Source organism: Lissotriton vulgaris, chromosome 1_1 (assembly GCF_964263255.1).
Source record: "Lissotriton vulgaris chromosome 1_1, aLisVul1.2, whole genome shotgun sequence".
In the NCBI taxonomy this organism is placed as follows: domain Eukaryota; kingdom Metazoa; phylum Chordata; class Amphibia; order Caudata; family Salamandridae; genus Lissotriton; species Lissotriton vulgaris.
This window is the reverse complement of record NC_141685.1, coordinates 1,666,481,988-1,666,498,832: the sequence shown is the minus strand read 5'-3', so window position 1 is coordinate 1,666,498,832 and position 16,845 is coordinate 1,666,481,988. Positions and strand designations below refer to the sequence as shown.

The 16,845-nt window shown below is 44.9% G+C and overlaps 1 protein-coding gene across 1 annotated transcript in view; it reads left to right on the top strand.

Moving 5' to 3' along the window:
- Positions 1–635: 635 nt before the first annotated feature.
- ZC3HC1 (zinc finger C3HC-type containing 1) overlaps positions 636–16,845 on the top strand; it is a 133,008-nt gene continuing 116,798 nt past the window's right edge. The window contains exon 1 of the mRNA XM_086918902.1: positions 636–832. Coding sequence (XP_086775028.1) covers positions 696–832 — 137 coding nt within the window. The 5' untranslated portion in view covers positions 636–695. The remainder of the gene's footprint in view (positions 833–16,845) is intronic.

Sequence of the window (16,845 nt, the reverse complement as noted above, 5' to 3'; positions counted from 1 at the left end):
TACAACACTTACACATCTTCTTCACTGCACTATTTATCACTACTTTGGAGACGTCGCAGTTTCTTCCTCTGATATTTACAATCCAACAAGCAGTCAAGAAGGGTCCTTTATTGCAATGCAATAGGTCTGGCATGTGGCAGAGTTTAAGCTATTGGTATTGTAAATGACAATGCCTTTAATTTATGTTTTTAAACCCAAAACATAACTAAAAGAAACTCGTGTGAATGCGATACCTTTTGCATTGCAAATGCTTGTTCCACATACATTAACTTGCTCTAGTAATAACACCTAACTCCTGTCACCGTGATTCTTAATTACCACTGAATCAACGCCTCCTGAGATTTAGACAGCGCTATATAAATGCGACTAGGCTACAATACAGTTTACAACAAATAGTAGAGGTTAGTTTAATTTGCCTTTCTAAGAGGGAGAACGATTAAATGATATCGTTTGACTTTATAGTCATCCAGGAATCACCCACAACGCCTCGTTAGGGGTAGTAAAGCTAAATAAATGCAATTTAAACACATAAATAGAAACTATTTGCATATACGGTAACGTACATGTAACTATTTTGCTAGTGTTTTTCTAGTCTTTCTTCTGTTTCTACAAAGCTGAACTTTTGTGACGCCGGAAGTGAATTGTTGCGTCTTTGGGTTAGTGGCTGAACCTGGGGTGTACAAGATACGCTCAAGATGGCGCTGTCCAGCACTGCTGGAGGGAAACATGAAAATTCGAATGGACAGTTGTCTTCCCCCGTGGTGACTCCGCAGAAAATTCGCGAGCTCATCAGCGAGGGGATCGCGGTCGAACAGTCAGGCTTTGCAGAGAGGTGAATGCACCGGTCCTGTGCAGGTGGAAGGGAACAGTTATTAGAAGGGTGATGTTACAGTATGAATGATATGCTCACACAAGTTCTTCAACGTAGAGGAATTATGGAAAGCAGATTTCAGCTTGCAGATCGGTCTAAAAATTGAGCCCGAGACTGGCAAGCACTGCGAAATGGCTGAGAGGCAGTACAGGAAGTTGTGTTAGTAGTGAGGATGAATCTTGAAATTTGGATGAAGGTTTTGGGAAACTGTTAGCTGTCAAGCATACATGCCAACATTTTAGGACAGGGACGTGGGAGATTTGAAATAAAAAATCGGGAGAATGAAAATTCCCCATTGACTTCTCTTGTAGAAAATGCAGTTTCAGGCGGGAGACCGCTAGAATAAAGACATTTTTGGCTTGAAAAGTCGGTAGTATCCCTCCTGAATCGGGTCGATTGGCATGTATGCTGTCAAGTGACTCGGCATCACCTGACATTACTTTGTTTATAAACATTTATTTGCACGCAGCTTTTCGGGTCTTAGCCCAGCTGTGAACTGCTGTTGGTTTAAAATCCAGGACTGGCTAGTGGAGGTGTCCAATGACTTTGAACCACTGAGTAGCCATGGGAAATAGTTGTATCAAATAATCCCTTTAGTAAGGGGCGGTGTGCTGTATAGAATGCTGCTTCAGTCGAGGAGTAACCGGAGAAACTCAGGTAAGAGACATTAGATAGCGATAGGGGAGAGAGAAGCAGCATGTTTCCCTATGTAATTAGGGACGTATACTGGTGATTTAGGTTGGAAGTGATGAATCTTTTATTCCAAAAGTGCTACAAAAAATCGTGTTCTGTTCTCTTGTTCTCTCAAGATTGGAAAATTGCAATGCTCTATCAACCAATATTCAGAGAAGATTTCTGCGGAAATTTAAGGTTCTGAAGTACACGGCAGCCCGGTTGCTGTTGGGCTTCTCCAAACACAATTCTTCATCGCAGGCTCTGCTGCAGATTTACTGGCTGCCAGTTAAACAGCATATTGACTGTAAAGCCCTCTGCATCATGTTCAAAGCATTGCAAAACTCTGGCCCGACCCAGTCTATCTTAGACAACTCTTTCAGCCATATTTGTCTAGATTGCTGTGGTCATCCTCCGTTTTCCATCTAGTAATACCTAAATTAAAAAAATTGTCTTGGGGCGACAAGTTTTGGTTTATGCACCACCAAACTATGGAACTCCATGCCCCTCCATTTAAAGAAAAAAAATGACCTATTTGGTTTTAGTAAAGCATTTAAAACGTGGCTTTTCAATTTTCAGCGTGAATAGTCCACCTTCTTTTCTCTTTATGCTCACCTCCGGTGGTTAGTGTCTAGACACCTTAGGGTGGTAGAGCGCTTTGCAAATGTTTATTTTTATTTCATTGTGAGATTCCTCACAATCTCCGTGGTGTACCCAACTAAAGAAGATGGTTTGCTGAACGAGACTAGAAGCATACATGTCAGTAGACCCGATTTAGACGAGAGACTAGATTTTTCAAGCCAAAAATTGATTTATTTTTGCTGTCTCCCTCCTGAAATTGCATTTGCTTCAAACACCATATGTATTTGTCGCTCTGTATATAATCATTTATTTTCACTATAGATACATGCCTTTCTTTGTTTATTGCTTTGTATAAACATGTACAATAATTATGTCGTTATAAAAACAACAAAAAAAACACACACAAAATCATCTTTGGTCTACATGTACTTGCTTCCATTGTGCATCTATGTACCTCCATGTACTTGGATCTGTGTGTCTTACTTTTCTCCTGAAAAAGCATATCCAATGCACTACTCTGTTTCTCATCCTGTACCTCTATCAATATCTTTAAACTGCATATAATTACTTCCTTTATGCATCTATATACTGTCAATGTACTTATGGATCTATATAATTATCACTTTCTTCTAATTTAGCATTTCCAATCCACTACCCTATTTCTCAGCCTATACTTCTCTCAATATTTCTTCTAGCCCAACTTTCTAACTCATCTCAAATTTCTTTCTACAACTCTTTCCAATTCACTACCCTCTCTCACCTTATACATCTATCATTATATCCTCTGCACCCACTCTCCCATACCACTACTATGTTCCCCAAAATAACCCTTTCTTGACTCTCTCCTACTCTACCCCTCCTTGCATCATCTTTACAATACCGATCCCCAAAACAAACCTTTCTAAACTCTTCCCTCTGACTCTTGCCCTCCAAAAACCTTTCTTTCCTTTCTATCCCTCCGCTATCCTTCTCACTCCAAATAACTGACTAATATCCACCACTCGAATTACTTTCATATTTCACCATACTAATTCACCACTAATCCTTTATGGGTTTCCGGAGTAGCGTGCTACTCGCCATCAGGGGTTAGAAGTGCTATAGAAATACAAACCTTCTTTCCTCTTCTATCCTTCCAAATCCAAATAACTGCTTAACATATCCACCACTTAAAATGTACTTGCATGTTTCACTATACTAATTTAACACTAAAACTGGTCAGTTTTAAGGTGGTGATTGATTCGCGGCTGGACAGTCCTCTCACCTCCGTACCCGACTCTAAGTACTGGAAGAAATTAGATGTTGATTCTCTCAACCTCCATCTTGCAAGCAATATTCTGGTTATTTCTTCCACAAGAATTTCGGATGCATATACTATCCTCACTTGGATCACAACATCTGTGAGAAAATAAATAATCATCGTCCTCCTGCTCCTTGGTTTACAGAAAAGTTGAAAGTCGAAAAAAACAAATGCAAAGCTTTGGAAAGATATGGGAGAAAAGATTACGCTCCTGAATCCAAGCAGAGCTATAAACTTGCTGAGAGAGAATACAACGCTCTGTGTAAAGCTGCTTGTGCTGAACACACGAGCAATACTATTGTATCTACACATAATACATTTTAAAGTATTGTTTAAAATAGGTAAGGAGCTCTCAGGAGCATCTTGTCAACCGACGCCCCCGGTATTAGATGAAACACACTGAGAAAATGTGGCGAAGTTCTTTATTGAGGAAGATGAGAAGATTTATTCTGATGTAAGTACAACTACAGGTAATGTCGAACAGCCGTTAACTAATTCCCTGCCCTCGTTAGGCTGTATCACGCCAAATGGGACGCCTGACTCTGCTTCTAGTCACAATATTACTAATTGGCAGCCATTAGACCCCTTTTTTTTTTTTATTCCATTCTAAATAATCTTAAATCGGGCTCCCCTAATGACCTGCTCCCTGTCCACATTTTTCAAAAATTAGAACCCAACTTTTTGATACTTATTAGGGATTTACTTAATGCGTCACTGAGAGAAGCCACCTTACCACCCGAATGGAAACACGCAATGGTTCATCCACTTTAGAAAAAAACGAATACCGTCAAACTTCCGCCCGATCTCCTTGCTACCCGCTTTCTCAAAAATTTTGGAAAAACATGTGAATCAACTACTTTCGCAGTATGTGGAAACCCATCAAATCTTACATGTGTCTCAATCAGGCTTTAGAGCTGGGTACTCCAGAGTCAACACTCCTAGGAGTTACAGAAACACTTCGGCAGCATTTGGACAAATTCGCTACCTTCATCTCTTTGGCATGAAACCAGCCATAAGATCTTTCGTAAAGGCCTCAAAACCTGGCTATTCAACCAGTAGACGTGGTTCTCTCTGTTGCGTGTGGTCCTATGGCGCCGGGAAACCTCCAGGTGCTTAGTGCCTTATAAATTTAATTTAATAATAATAATAATCCTCTATGAGTCCCGGAGTAGCGTGCTACTAGCTGAAAAAGCGATTCGACGCCTCGTCAAGGGTAGTAAGTGCTGTACAAATGCAATTACAATAGAAGCCAATGTGGAAAATACTGTCTCACAATTTGTTATATATATATTTATTGTTTTTATCCACTATTTTCCACTTTCCTGTCCTAAAATGTTGGCTTTTATGTGGAAGTGCTTTTTATTGACTTGCATTCACAGCGTAGGGAGTTTTAGGCGTATCAGTGGCAGGCAGGGTGATAAACATTGTGAAAATTTAAATGTTCTTGAATCCCTTCAAATCTCTGTTCTATAAAAAGAGTTTGGGAACAGCTGGTAACGTATTGGTGAGCGGCGCTCATACCTCAGAAGCGGTGTCACGTAGTTTACAGGAGCACACATACATATGCACACGTTTAAACATATGTCAAATGCAGGCCTGACAGTCAGGATGATCTTACTAAAAAGGGACAGTGTGAAGTATGAAAAGATGCATGAAGTGCTCAAAGTATAAAGGTTTTATCTACATCCTCCTACAAAGCATACAAATCCAACGAGGGATATTGTGTACTTTTGTTCTGTCCCCTCACCCCCAAAAAACTGAAATACCAGTTTGGAAGAGAAACCCATTCCCATTCACACAAGCCCTTGTGCACTTTACTGGAGTCATTTTTTTGTGAGAGTACTAATTTCTGCAAACAAACTTCTCCGACCGTCTTCTTAAACACCAATTTCCATTTTTGCACTGACATGGCAATCCACCTGCCACTCTATGGCTCCGGCTGCCTATGTTCTGCTTATTCCTTCACATTACAAGCATGCAATTTTAAACCTTAGCCTCCATAAGCTAAGTGACCCCTGCTTTTTCCTGTAACGTAGAATGGCATTTCCCAGCTCTTTCCTGCTCCATTTTAATGTTCCGATTCAGACACATTTTAACTTAAATTGGAGTGTGCGTCTTGGGCAACTGTTTTCCTGTTAATGTCCTCAAAACCAAATAGCATAGTTTGCTGACACAGCTGGTGTCTTGGTTCTATGAGTGAGGTGCACTGCAGAGCATTGTTAAACATTCATTGTTGGTGATTTAATCATGATAGATCGAGTAACAGACTTGTCTACATCTATGAATGCAGCTAGAAAGGGAAGACGGACTGGTGCTCTCCACTGAGTTGCAATTAAGAGATCAAATCATTTTCTCTTAGCTAGAAGATATGCTGCAAGAATATCAGATATAAAATCTGTAACCTATAAGAAACCTATGTGTCATAATGGCATTTTGACTGATTTTGAGCCATTTCAAGGCACGTGGCATATAAAAACAAATGAAGTCTAAAACGAAATTAATGTGTCTACTTTATATTTGCACAATATGTTACATCCTATCATCCGGTTGAGTAATCAACGTAATGTCAATTATAGCTAATAATGATATGCATCTTTTTGGAAGTATTCGGTTGTGGGTGCGCTGGGCCCTCAGAATTTTATATCTCAGAGGCATGCCTAGACATTGGATGGATTGGGGATGGTGTTAATCTCAAAGGTATCGTGCAATGTGTCACGAGTCACCAGAGACAAAGCAGCATTTCAAAAAATATACAGTCCATAAGAAAGGATCGACTTAAAAAGGGATTTTGAGATCAGTAATTTAGAAAAACCCTGAAGGTTTAGTACAAGATTCAAAAGACATAGTACAAGGAATAATAAATGCAGATGCAGCATCAGAAAATGCGAAGTCTCAAATATGTAGCAAAATCCGTAAGAAATCAGCCATCATAACTAGAAGAGATCAAAAAGATCTCAAAAGAGTTGTGGCTCACTCACAGATTCAGAGGTTTATATGCAGTTTGCTTGCATAGGAAAATGTACAGAAATTGGAATTTCAGCATGGTATGATCATTTTGCCAGCAAATTGCAATATTACATTATAAAATGTCACACAGCTGTATCACCTAAGCACTAGCCCACTAGTTGTACATTGATTCCCTGCTTCTGACCTAATGTCATCCGGAGATGCAAGAACAAACTAGTTACATAAACAACAGAACACTATTGTGTATGAATGCAGTTCCATGTATGAGCGGAAGGCCTTGAAACTGTTGTAATTGGGGTTCAATAAGCAAGCCCTTTGAGGACAGTGTCATGCAGAAATAAACAAACCACATCTTTGTTTTTGTGTCGGAGAGAAATATAAACACAGACTGAACACCATGATTCGGCATCCATTTTAAACATGATGGCATCAGGGCCTAACTGAGACCTACTTAGCCTAAGCCAGAAAACGCACTTCTACACATCATAGAAAATGTTTTTGAATTGTACTAGCTTTATGTCAGTATGCACATATATGTCACATATAGAATGGCTGATCTTAATGCACATCTTCAGTAGAATCACAAAAGCTTTAACCCCTTGACCGCGGCGCATATTCTGCCGCGGTGCTGATGAATTAACGAGTGGGTGTGCTTCGTACGGTCCCCGGCTGTCCTCCGCCCACGCCCTCTGTGACGAAGGACGGCCGGGGGGCGTCGACACACCCAAAGGGTTAACAGGGTACTCGGAATGTTGTAGTAAGATAGCTTATTAAATTCCTACAGAGAATTACACGTAAGATAATAGTTAGAGGGTTGAATCCTAATCGGTGGCTCAGAATTCCATCTTTTAGAGACCGATTATTAAATAACACAAAAGCAAGTAACCATTATTTGCTGTGCTGTTAAAAATGGGGAAAAAAGAGCAATATCTGCTGTTTGTTTTCACATTAATTTATGTGTACACACTCCCAATAATTACTCTGATCACTAACTTGTAAACTAAACATAGGGAAGAGATGTGGCGCATCGGCCAGGGTGGCTGACTCCAGAACAGGGGGGCTCACGGTTCGATCGCCGGCAGCAGGTTAGCCCATCACCATGTGACTCTAGGCAATAGCTTGCTTAATCTTCCCGACGACCCCCAGCACCTTGACACCCTCGGGTAATTGTTTGCGCTTTAAAAATACTGGATTTCATTTCTGGATATCCACCTCTGTAGATGTTTAGGGATTTTCTTGCTAACAAGAATGGTTTGTGTCTCAGCTCTCACAACTTGTATGAGTTATAAACATTTACCAAAAATAATTTTGTGTCTTGCTTACAGGCGTGACGTGACTTCAGATAGCCAAATTCTCTTTCAACACAAAACAGTTTGACAAGTGGTGACCCAACTTCTATCCCCCTTTTTCCATGTAATGGATAAACATGCACAGAATCCCCAGGGAGAAAAATAACAAACCCAACTGTACCTTAAATTAACACATTTCGTTTCTAAACTCCTTTAAATCTGCAGCAATAGTGACAACAAGAAATGATTTTGGTGCCTCTGTGCCTATTTGAGTAGTAGTAAGAATAAGACTGACCCTGAAACCCTACTGGAACCTATGTTTTGAGATTGTTGTGCATATCAGGAAGTTTTGCCTGCCTCTGGAAGAGATATTGCTTTGGTTTACATGGTTTTTCTTCTGGAGTTCACACATTTATTATGACACTAGACTTCTGTTAATGTAATTTGTTGGCTTCTTGGAAAGTATTTTTGTAACATCTCTGACATAGACGGTTAGTACTTTAATGTAACATTTATACAGCACTTACTCCTATGTGGGGCGCTGAGCCGCTTGCCTACACCATGTAGTTTTGTGGTTGGAAGTGTGTTGTCTTTGTTTTTGATTCTGTGTGGGAAGTGTTTCTGTGTCCTTTGTAAAGACAAGTGGAGGCAGTTCTTGTGAAATGGGACTCTGTGCATAGCAGTGTGATGGATGAAGAATTGTGAGAGACATGTGCGCAGTTTATGGTGTTTGGTAAGCTGGCAGCTTTGAGCAGCTCTACAGGTATTTGTCATGTTCATAATCCACTTAACTGGTTACTGCACTGGATTGTGTATTATGAGATATTCTGTTTAAAGTTAACGGTCCTGGGAAGCAATAGGTTGAAGGGAGAAATGGCGGCTAGATATGCAGGGATGGACTTTGTTAATTCAGCCCCATATCTGATTGCCATTGTGAGATTTCAAGAAGTCCTAGTATGCCGCTAGTTGGCACCTTGAGTGGGGGGCTAAACTAAAATCATCCATTGTCCAGCGGCATGTGGCAGATCACTTCAGTTATTCAATGCATTTTCAGTTGGTGATGAGTGGTTTATTAGGTCTCGCGACCTTTCAATGCGCGCAAGCGCATTGAGCGGAGCGAGAATTCAAGTGCTCGAAATCCTCGTCAAACCAAGGGCTTCTTGCGCTGCGGTTTTCATTGAGTTCACGTGAATCACGTGACCAAACAAGCACGCGCATTCACGGCCGCACAGCACATCAAAGGGCTTCGCCCAGCGTGCGCTCTGCGGCTTCTCCTCCCCTAACTGAATTATCAGGTACGTGTTGGTGACGCATTATTTTTTCACTTTGTCTCCGTGCCTCGTCTTCATTTAAAACTTCATGTTTACGGGGAACAGACCTTGCCGGCTCAGAACACACTGCGGCCCTCCATACAACTTTATTTCCTTCAACACCTTTCTCGCTAATTACCTTGCCGGCTCAGAACACACTGCGGTCGTCCATACAACTTTATTTCCTTCAACACCTTTCTCGCTAATTCGTTTAATTTTAATTTATTTCCCGTTTCTCGTCTTCATTTAAAACTTCATGTTCCAGAGTGCGCTAATTCGTTTAATTTGAATTTATTTCCTGTTTCTCGTCTTCATTTAAAACTACATGTTTACGGGGAACAGACCTGGCCGGCTCAGAACACACTGCAGCCCTCCATACAACTTCATTTCCTCCCCAGGAGGTGATGTTACAAGGCCTCTTTCGAACTGCGACAAGTCTGACCGTTAAAAACTTGAGACAGCCTTGAGGCGCTACATGTCAAGAGACCTTTAGCACAACATGGCGAGCATTACTTGGCTAGCGAAAAATCAGAAAACATTGCATTGCATGCAGTCCAGATAATTATAAATCACATGTCAAACTCTAAATTGACGTTCTTGTTAACTGAAAGCCAGAACCAAGGATCTTAAACAGTCATGTGACCAACCGAATTGCCATCTTTCAATAGCAAACAGTAGTTATACAGAAAGAAATGCAGCATATATCCAAGTAAAGTTATATAACGTTTCCGTGTGCTGGACACCCCTAGACTTATTGTGTAGAGAGAACTGACTTTAGGCAACCTCATTGCAAGTTTTGCACATATAGTCATCCGTAAACAAAAATGGTGTTAAATGGTTACGGAGCGTCTATTTTGTAATGCGCACCACAAACAAGCGTAGATACAGTACCACACAGTTGCAGAAGAGCGGACAACGTAGGCCTTCACTGCTCACAAGTATAATCAAGATTTAAAGCCTGTTCCCCGACAACACTAAAAGACTGTTCTATGTAAACAAAGCAATACACCAACTACACTTGGTTTAAAATTTAAAAAAACCACCAGTGACAACTACCAAGCTATCGCAAATTGAGTGAACATCTACATGGTTATCAAATCGGGATTGCCATGAATGAGAGTTAAGAAATCAAAAGAACAGAAAGTTACAAGTTTATTGAAACAAAGTCTCACTAAACACGGATGGCAAACATACACGTACGAAAATGGCATGTACCAGTAAATCTCCCTCGCTAGAACATGAAACGTTAATCTTAGAAAACATGCATCTGACTGCTTCGCATTTGTTTTTACCTTGAGACAAATGTTTTTCCCTTCCCTCTGATAGTTGAAAGCCGTCCAAAACAAGCACTGGCGTTGCCAATAGGTCTCGCAGTAGGAAAGTTGGAGCTATTACAATTGCAAATAACAATGCCTTTTATTTTTGTTTTCATTTTAAAAACATAAAGGGCTTTGTCATTTACAAAACCAATAGCTCCAACTTTCCTACTGTGAGACCTATTGGCAACGCCAGTGCTTGTTTTCTTTGGACTGGTACAGTATTGGGTGATGGCCAAGCTCCTTAGCAGTTTTGTCTTGTGTGAATTTATGAGTGTCGAGCAGGTCAAGGTAATTATATAATGCAGCCTGTATGAACTACAGTTGACTGTCCAACTTCTGAGCCTTATGATATTTCTATTAGTGTGGGTTGTGTATTGCATTTGTATTGCAATTGCATTTATATAGTACTTACAATCACGTCAAGGCGTTGTAGTGCTTTCACCAGGCAGTACGCTGCTATGGAACCCAGGGTTAGTATTTTTTTTGTTTGTTTATTGTTGGTTACTGGGATAATCTTGGAATCTTGAGGAAACCACACCATGGTTTACTCCATATTCTATGTGGTAGATTCAATAAATAGGAGTTAGCTTTGATCGTTAGCAGGCATGTGAGTAGGTAAACTCATGCATCGGTTGGCATTTTAATAGATAAGCTACCAAAGGTTATGTATTGTTATAATGCAGGATATGAATTTTAACACAGAGGTTGTAGTATATGAAATGAGGTGTGGGTCATTTGCACAGATACAAGTATTCTTTGCCTTAAACCCCTTTATTGTATTTCCTTACAACTCAAGTGATGAGAAGGGAGAAGCCTCCCATCAACCATTTTCAAGCCACTCTCCGCAATCAGTCCCTGCCCAAGTGACCATCATCTCTCATCTCCAGCCTCACTTGGGCGCCATCTTAGGGTCAGGTGTTTAATGATGTAGTTTGCCAAGTCCAGCAGATTACTTCTGCCCACACCAAGACAGAAAAAAGCGAAAACAAAAATTATCTGCTGCTTGTCTGGTAGGCAGGGCTCTACTTCTAGACCCTGCCCCGTTTGCTGAAACCGCTCAGGAGGCCGCTAGGTACTCTCTGCAGGGGGCCTCTCTCTCATCATGAAGCCCATGCATCTCTGGGAGGCTGCAATCAGGACTGAGGCATCAGCGCAACTCCTGATCCCCCTGCACAGAAGGCATGGCCTGTCCGATGCCTCCTATTGTATAGGGTCCACAGGGCCACTGCCGCACAAAAGTGCTGCCATCTTTGCCAGAATCAACTCCAGGGCTCACGGCGCGGCCGCCATTTTCCTCAGGCTGCCCACACCACTCCTTCCGACCATGTCTCTGGTGTCCAGCTTCCCTCAATCCTCGGACTACTGGGAAAGTCCTTGCTTTGTTCCGCTCAACCCCGCTCTGCATTGTGAATCGTTTGAGTGGTAGGAGCATGCGGAAAGGCTCCCATCAGCAGTGTGACTAGCAGAGTCTAAGCAGAACGCATCCACATGGCCATACTTGCTGGCCACGCCTCTCTATTTCTTTTACTCTTTGTCCATCTCCTTCATGCATTCGTTCTCTGTAAAGAGTTTCTAACTGTAACTACTCAAATATGAGCACTTTTTGAAATGCAGAAGGTATGTCCTTTTCATCGATCCTCAATATTTCTACTACTCCTAATTCTAACCTAAAGACCTAGCTTAAAAAAAAGACCTTTATTGGTAGCAAAGCCATTGACATCACCAAATGTAACACACGAGCACAGTGTACCTCCGCATACATTGCAATAATCACGTGAGCAGCAAAGCATTAGTTCGTACACAGCCTTTTAGCCGGCATCCCGGAGGCCCGGCGGCGTGGTAATGCATCAATTGTATAACTGTGCCATTAAAAGTGTTATGTCGCAAGCTACTTGTTGGCGCGGTGTGTCAACTGGCAATCTACTTCTGCAATCGCGGTCAACAGATCTAGTATCGAACAAGTTCAAGAAAAACAACCCCCACTAAACTCCCATCCCACCCTCTAGAGTGTGTCTGTGTGTCTGCCAACCCTGCCCCAACTATCATGTCCCCATGTGTACCTACTTTGTGTCCAGTGCCCATCCCCCCGTAGTGAACGGTCCTCCCCCAGCAACTCTCCCTCTATCTCAACCCTGAGTCCTCACAGCAGCCCCCACTTAACTCGGAGCACTCCCAGCCCTTCCCTCTCCTGTATCGCGGTGAACACAGTCAGAACCTTACTCCTCAATCCTATCCTGTAGTTCCACCGCCTCGGATGTGTCAGAGCTGTCCTCCTCCCCTTTCTGTAAGTGCTCTTTATAAAGATCCCAGAAATTCTTGGGCCTACTCCTGGGCGGTAGCAGGTCGCTGTATAGTTCTGTCTGGGTGCAGCAGTACTGTAGGTCTCGCATCCATCTTTTTTTGGTGGGAAGGGGCCCTCGCATCCAGCAAGCCGCCACCACCCTCCTCGCCAACAGCAGCGCCATGTCCACCAGACGACGCAGACCTGGGGCCAGTGGCTTAGAATAACCAATAAGCGCGAGCGCCGGAGTGCGGGGCAGAGGCTCCCCCAGAATCTGGTCTAGTTCGGCAAATACCTCCCCCCAGAATGCCTGCACCCCAGGACATAACCACGCCAAATGGAAAAAGTCCGCTTCCATTGTCCGGCAGCGCTCGCATTCAGCTGTGGGACGGAGGCCATAGCGGTGCAAACGCTCAGGTGTATAGTACACCCGCTGTAGATATTTGAAGTGCACCAGGCGGTGCCTGCCGTTCAAGGAAATCTTACGCGTGCTGGAGCAGCAGTATCGCCACATTACATCATCTATGAGGGACTGAAAATCAACCTGCCAGGCCTCCCTTGCCTTAGAAAGCCGCAGGCGCTGCTGCACTACACCCAACTTGTTAACCTGCGAAATGAGCTTCGCCGACGAGGAGGATTTAAATACATAGGTCAGTTCCAGGACCTCCTCCGGTTCCTCCAGGTCTGGGCCCAATATCTCACGGAACGCAGAGCGGAGTCTGTGATACTGGAACTTTTGCAGCAGGGTGTGGCCTGACTCGGTGGTGGTCAACTGGTCCCAGGTTTTAAGTATGCCATCCGCGAATAGGTCTTCCATTCTTACTATGCCAAGAGTCCGCAGGGCTTTAATCACTCCTTTTTCCCCCAACGGGTCAAGCCAAAGGGCCCACTCAACAGGCAACAGTGGGGAGTATAGTAATGTACAGCCACGAGAACTCACCAAGTAGTTCCAGGCATGGTTGGTCGCTTTAAGCGAGTCCATCTGGCCAACCGTGCGGTCCGTGGGCAGGCAAACAGTGGCGGGCAGAGGAAGCGGGTCCGCAAACAACCGCTCCAATATGAGGTGCGGGGTCCGAGCATCACCATGTATCCACGAGTGTAGATGCGATGCCTGTGCAACCCTATAGTAGCGTTCTAGGTCCGGTGCCCCCAGTCCCCCCCATCTCGCAGGGGAGAATCAGGGTCGTCCATCGGACTCTAGGCTGCTTGCCACCCCAAGCCAGCCGCACCATTTCTTTGGTGAGTTGCCTAAAGAAGACCTTCGACAATACCACAGGCAAATTCAGGAAGAGAAACAGGAATCGGGGAAGCACCACCATTTTCATTAAAGCGATTCTGCCCGAAAGGGAGAGCGGGAGCCTGATCCATTTATCAACGTCGTCAACCAATTTGCTATAAGCCACCCCGTAATTGTCCCGAATGAGGATTTCAGGATCTGTATGAAGGCGAATGCCCAGGTAGCAAACCGAGTCGGAGGACCACTGCAGCGGGTACTCCATAGCGAACGGTCGTGTCACCGGGGTGAGCGGGAAAGCAATCGACTTATCCCAGTTCACTTTCAGGCCCGACAGTGAGCCGAAGCGGACCACCTCGCGAAGCACCGCGGCCAAGTTGGCTTCCGGGTCTCTAACATACAATAACGTATCATCTGCATAAGTCGATATCCCTATTTTATAGGTGGGGAAGCTAATACCCTCCAGGCTGTGGTACTCCCGTATGGCACACGCCAGGGGTTCCGCCACCAGTGCATAGAGCAACGGCGACAGGGGGCACCCCTGTCGCGTGCCCCTTCCAATGTATATCGGCTCCGTCACCCTATCGCCCAGACGTAGCCTGGCAGAGGGCCGATGGTACAGCGCCCCAATCTGCTGCAGGAACGGCTCACCCAGACCCAACTTTCGCAGTACACGTACCATGAAGGGCCACTCAACCGAGTCGAACGCCTTTTCCATGTCAAGGAAGATTGCCAGCGCGCTGTTCTCCTGCTTGACATGCTGCATTGTGCCTAGCACCGTGCGTATGTTGTAAGTTAAATTTCTGCACGGGACAAATCCGGATTGCTCCGGAGCGACCAGGTCAGGGACCAGTAAGGCCAGTCGAGTGGCTATGACCTTTGCATAAATCTTAGCATCGACATTTAGCAGGCTGAGTGGTCTGTACGAGCCGCAAAGTTCGGGCGGTTTTCCCGGTTTGGGTATAGTGATGAGCAGCGCTTCACACATAGTAGTCGGCATTTCGCCATTCTCACAAATGGCATCAAAGAGGGCGACCAAGTGTGGCAGCAGTAAGTCCTTAAAGGCTTTATAAAAACTAACCGTGAGGCCATCCGAGCCCGGCGCACTTCCCGATCTCATACTCGCTAGAGCCTCCAGAATTTCGTCCTGGTGGAAGGGGGCCATCAAGAATTCTCTATCCGAGTTCTTGAGGAACGGCATAGCAATATGATCTAAATAGTCCTCCATTTCGTCCTCTACTCCCTGCGTCTTGGACTGATATAACTCTGCGTAGTATCTCCTGAAGGCTCTAGAATCTGCTCCTCATCTGTGACTGTGTCTCCCTCCGGAGTCCTCAGCTCCTCAACGACCAGTGGGCGTCTAGTGCTTCGGACCATGCGCGCTAGTAGCGCGCCAGGCCTTTCCCCCTCCCCGTACTGTCTGGCTGTGGCATATTTGCCCATATAGAGAACCTCCCTGCCCGCCAGAGCCTGAAACTCGGACAGAAGTTGGGTGATCGCCGGGCCCTCCGTATCGCCGCCCGACTGCAGTCGCCTAGCCTCCAGCTCCGCTATCCTATTCTCCAGAGTGGTGAGGTCCCGTCTGATGGCGCGTAACACACTCGAGTGCTTTGACATTGCCACCCCCTGATGTAGACCTTAAAAGCTTCCCAGACCGTAAAGAAGTCGTCTACTGTGCCTATGTTTGTCACAAAGTATTGTTCTATGTCTTCTGCGAGCTCCCCCCTGAATGCGTCATCCAACAGCGCAAAAGGGGGGAACCTCCAAGTGAAGGCCGGGATCCCCTTCCTGGCTGTTAAGAGGTGTAGGAGAATAGGGGAGTGGTCCGAGAGTGTGCGTGGAAGGACCTCGCATGCGCTAATGCTACCAAGTACCAGGGGGGACGCCAACCAGTAATCTATCCTAGTGTGGACATCGTGGAATGCCGAGTAATGTGTAAAACCACCCTTCGTTGGGTGCCGCTCCCTCCAAACATCCACCAAGTCAGATTTGGTCATTTCAGGCGCCATATATGAGGCCGAAGCCACAGGGCGCCTAACAGTGCCCGCAGAACGGTCCATAGTTGGATCGAACACAAAGTTAAAGTCCCCGCCCCATAACGTCCAAGGCTGTGCATATGATCTGGCAAGAGCGGACAGTGTCGCGTAGAATTCAGGGTGGTCATAATTGGGGCCATAAACATTCACCACCAATAGGTCCAGACCCTTACCCACACATCTTGCCAGGACGTACCTGCCTTCCGGGTCAGAGTGCACAGGAATGAGCCTCAGCTGTGATGAGGGATTGGCCCAGATTAACACCCCACGGGCATGTGTCGTGAAGCCCGCGGCGACTATGTTCCCAGCCAGACCCCTGGATTTTAGCATTCTACTGGAGTGTGGTAAGTGCGTTTCCTGTAGCAGGGCGAGGTCTACATGATGTCTACTAAGATAGCTAAGGACCTTCCTTAATTTACGGAAGTCGTTCAGGCCCCGCACATTCCATGTCATCAGTTTCAGCTTATCCGGGGCACGTGTAGGCAAATTCGAAGCAACATTAGACATTACCAGGATTCATTTGTGCATAATTATCGAGGATAAGCAAATCAGGACACAGCAGTGCACATAATCTCAAAATCGCCAGCCGGCGTTTCCGAACAGGTACAGCGCCACACTGCAGTTCACACTCCGCGCAATCAAACCCCACAAACAACCCCAGGCAACAACTCTCCCCAACAATCCAAATCCTAGTCCCCACCCCTAGAGCTCCAACCCACCCACAGCCGACCTCCCCCAACCCGGTCAGACAGGCCCCAAGAACCCCCCCCATCAACCCTCAATAAGTGTAGTGTTCAATAGTCCAACACTAGCCCCTCAGAGAGTAACACAACCAAAGGCACCAGGGCAGAGCGCGCCAAAATAGGGCACCACTAACTGTTCCGAAGGAATGTCTGATCAGCGCCTCAGTCCGGCCCCACTTGAATGTCAGTGCCCCTCGTATATCAAGAGTTATAGCCCTCTCCCACCCATACTGGCCCCCCCAAG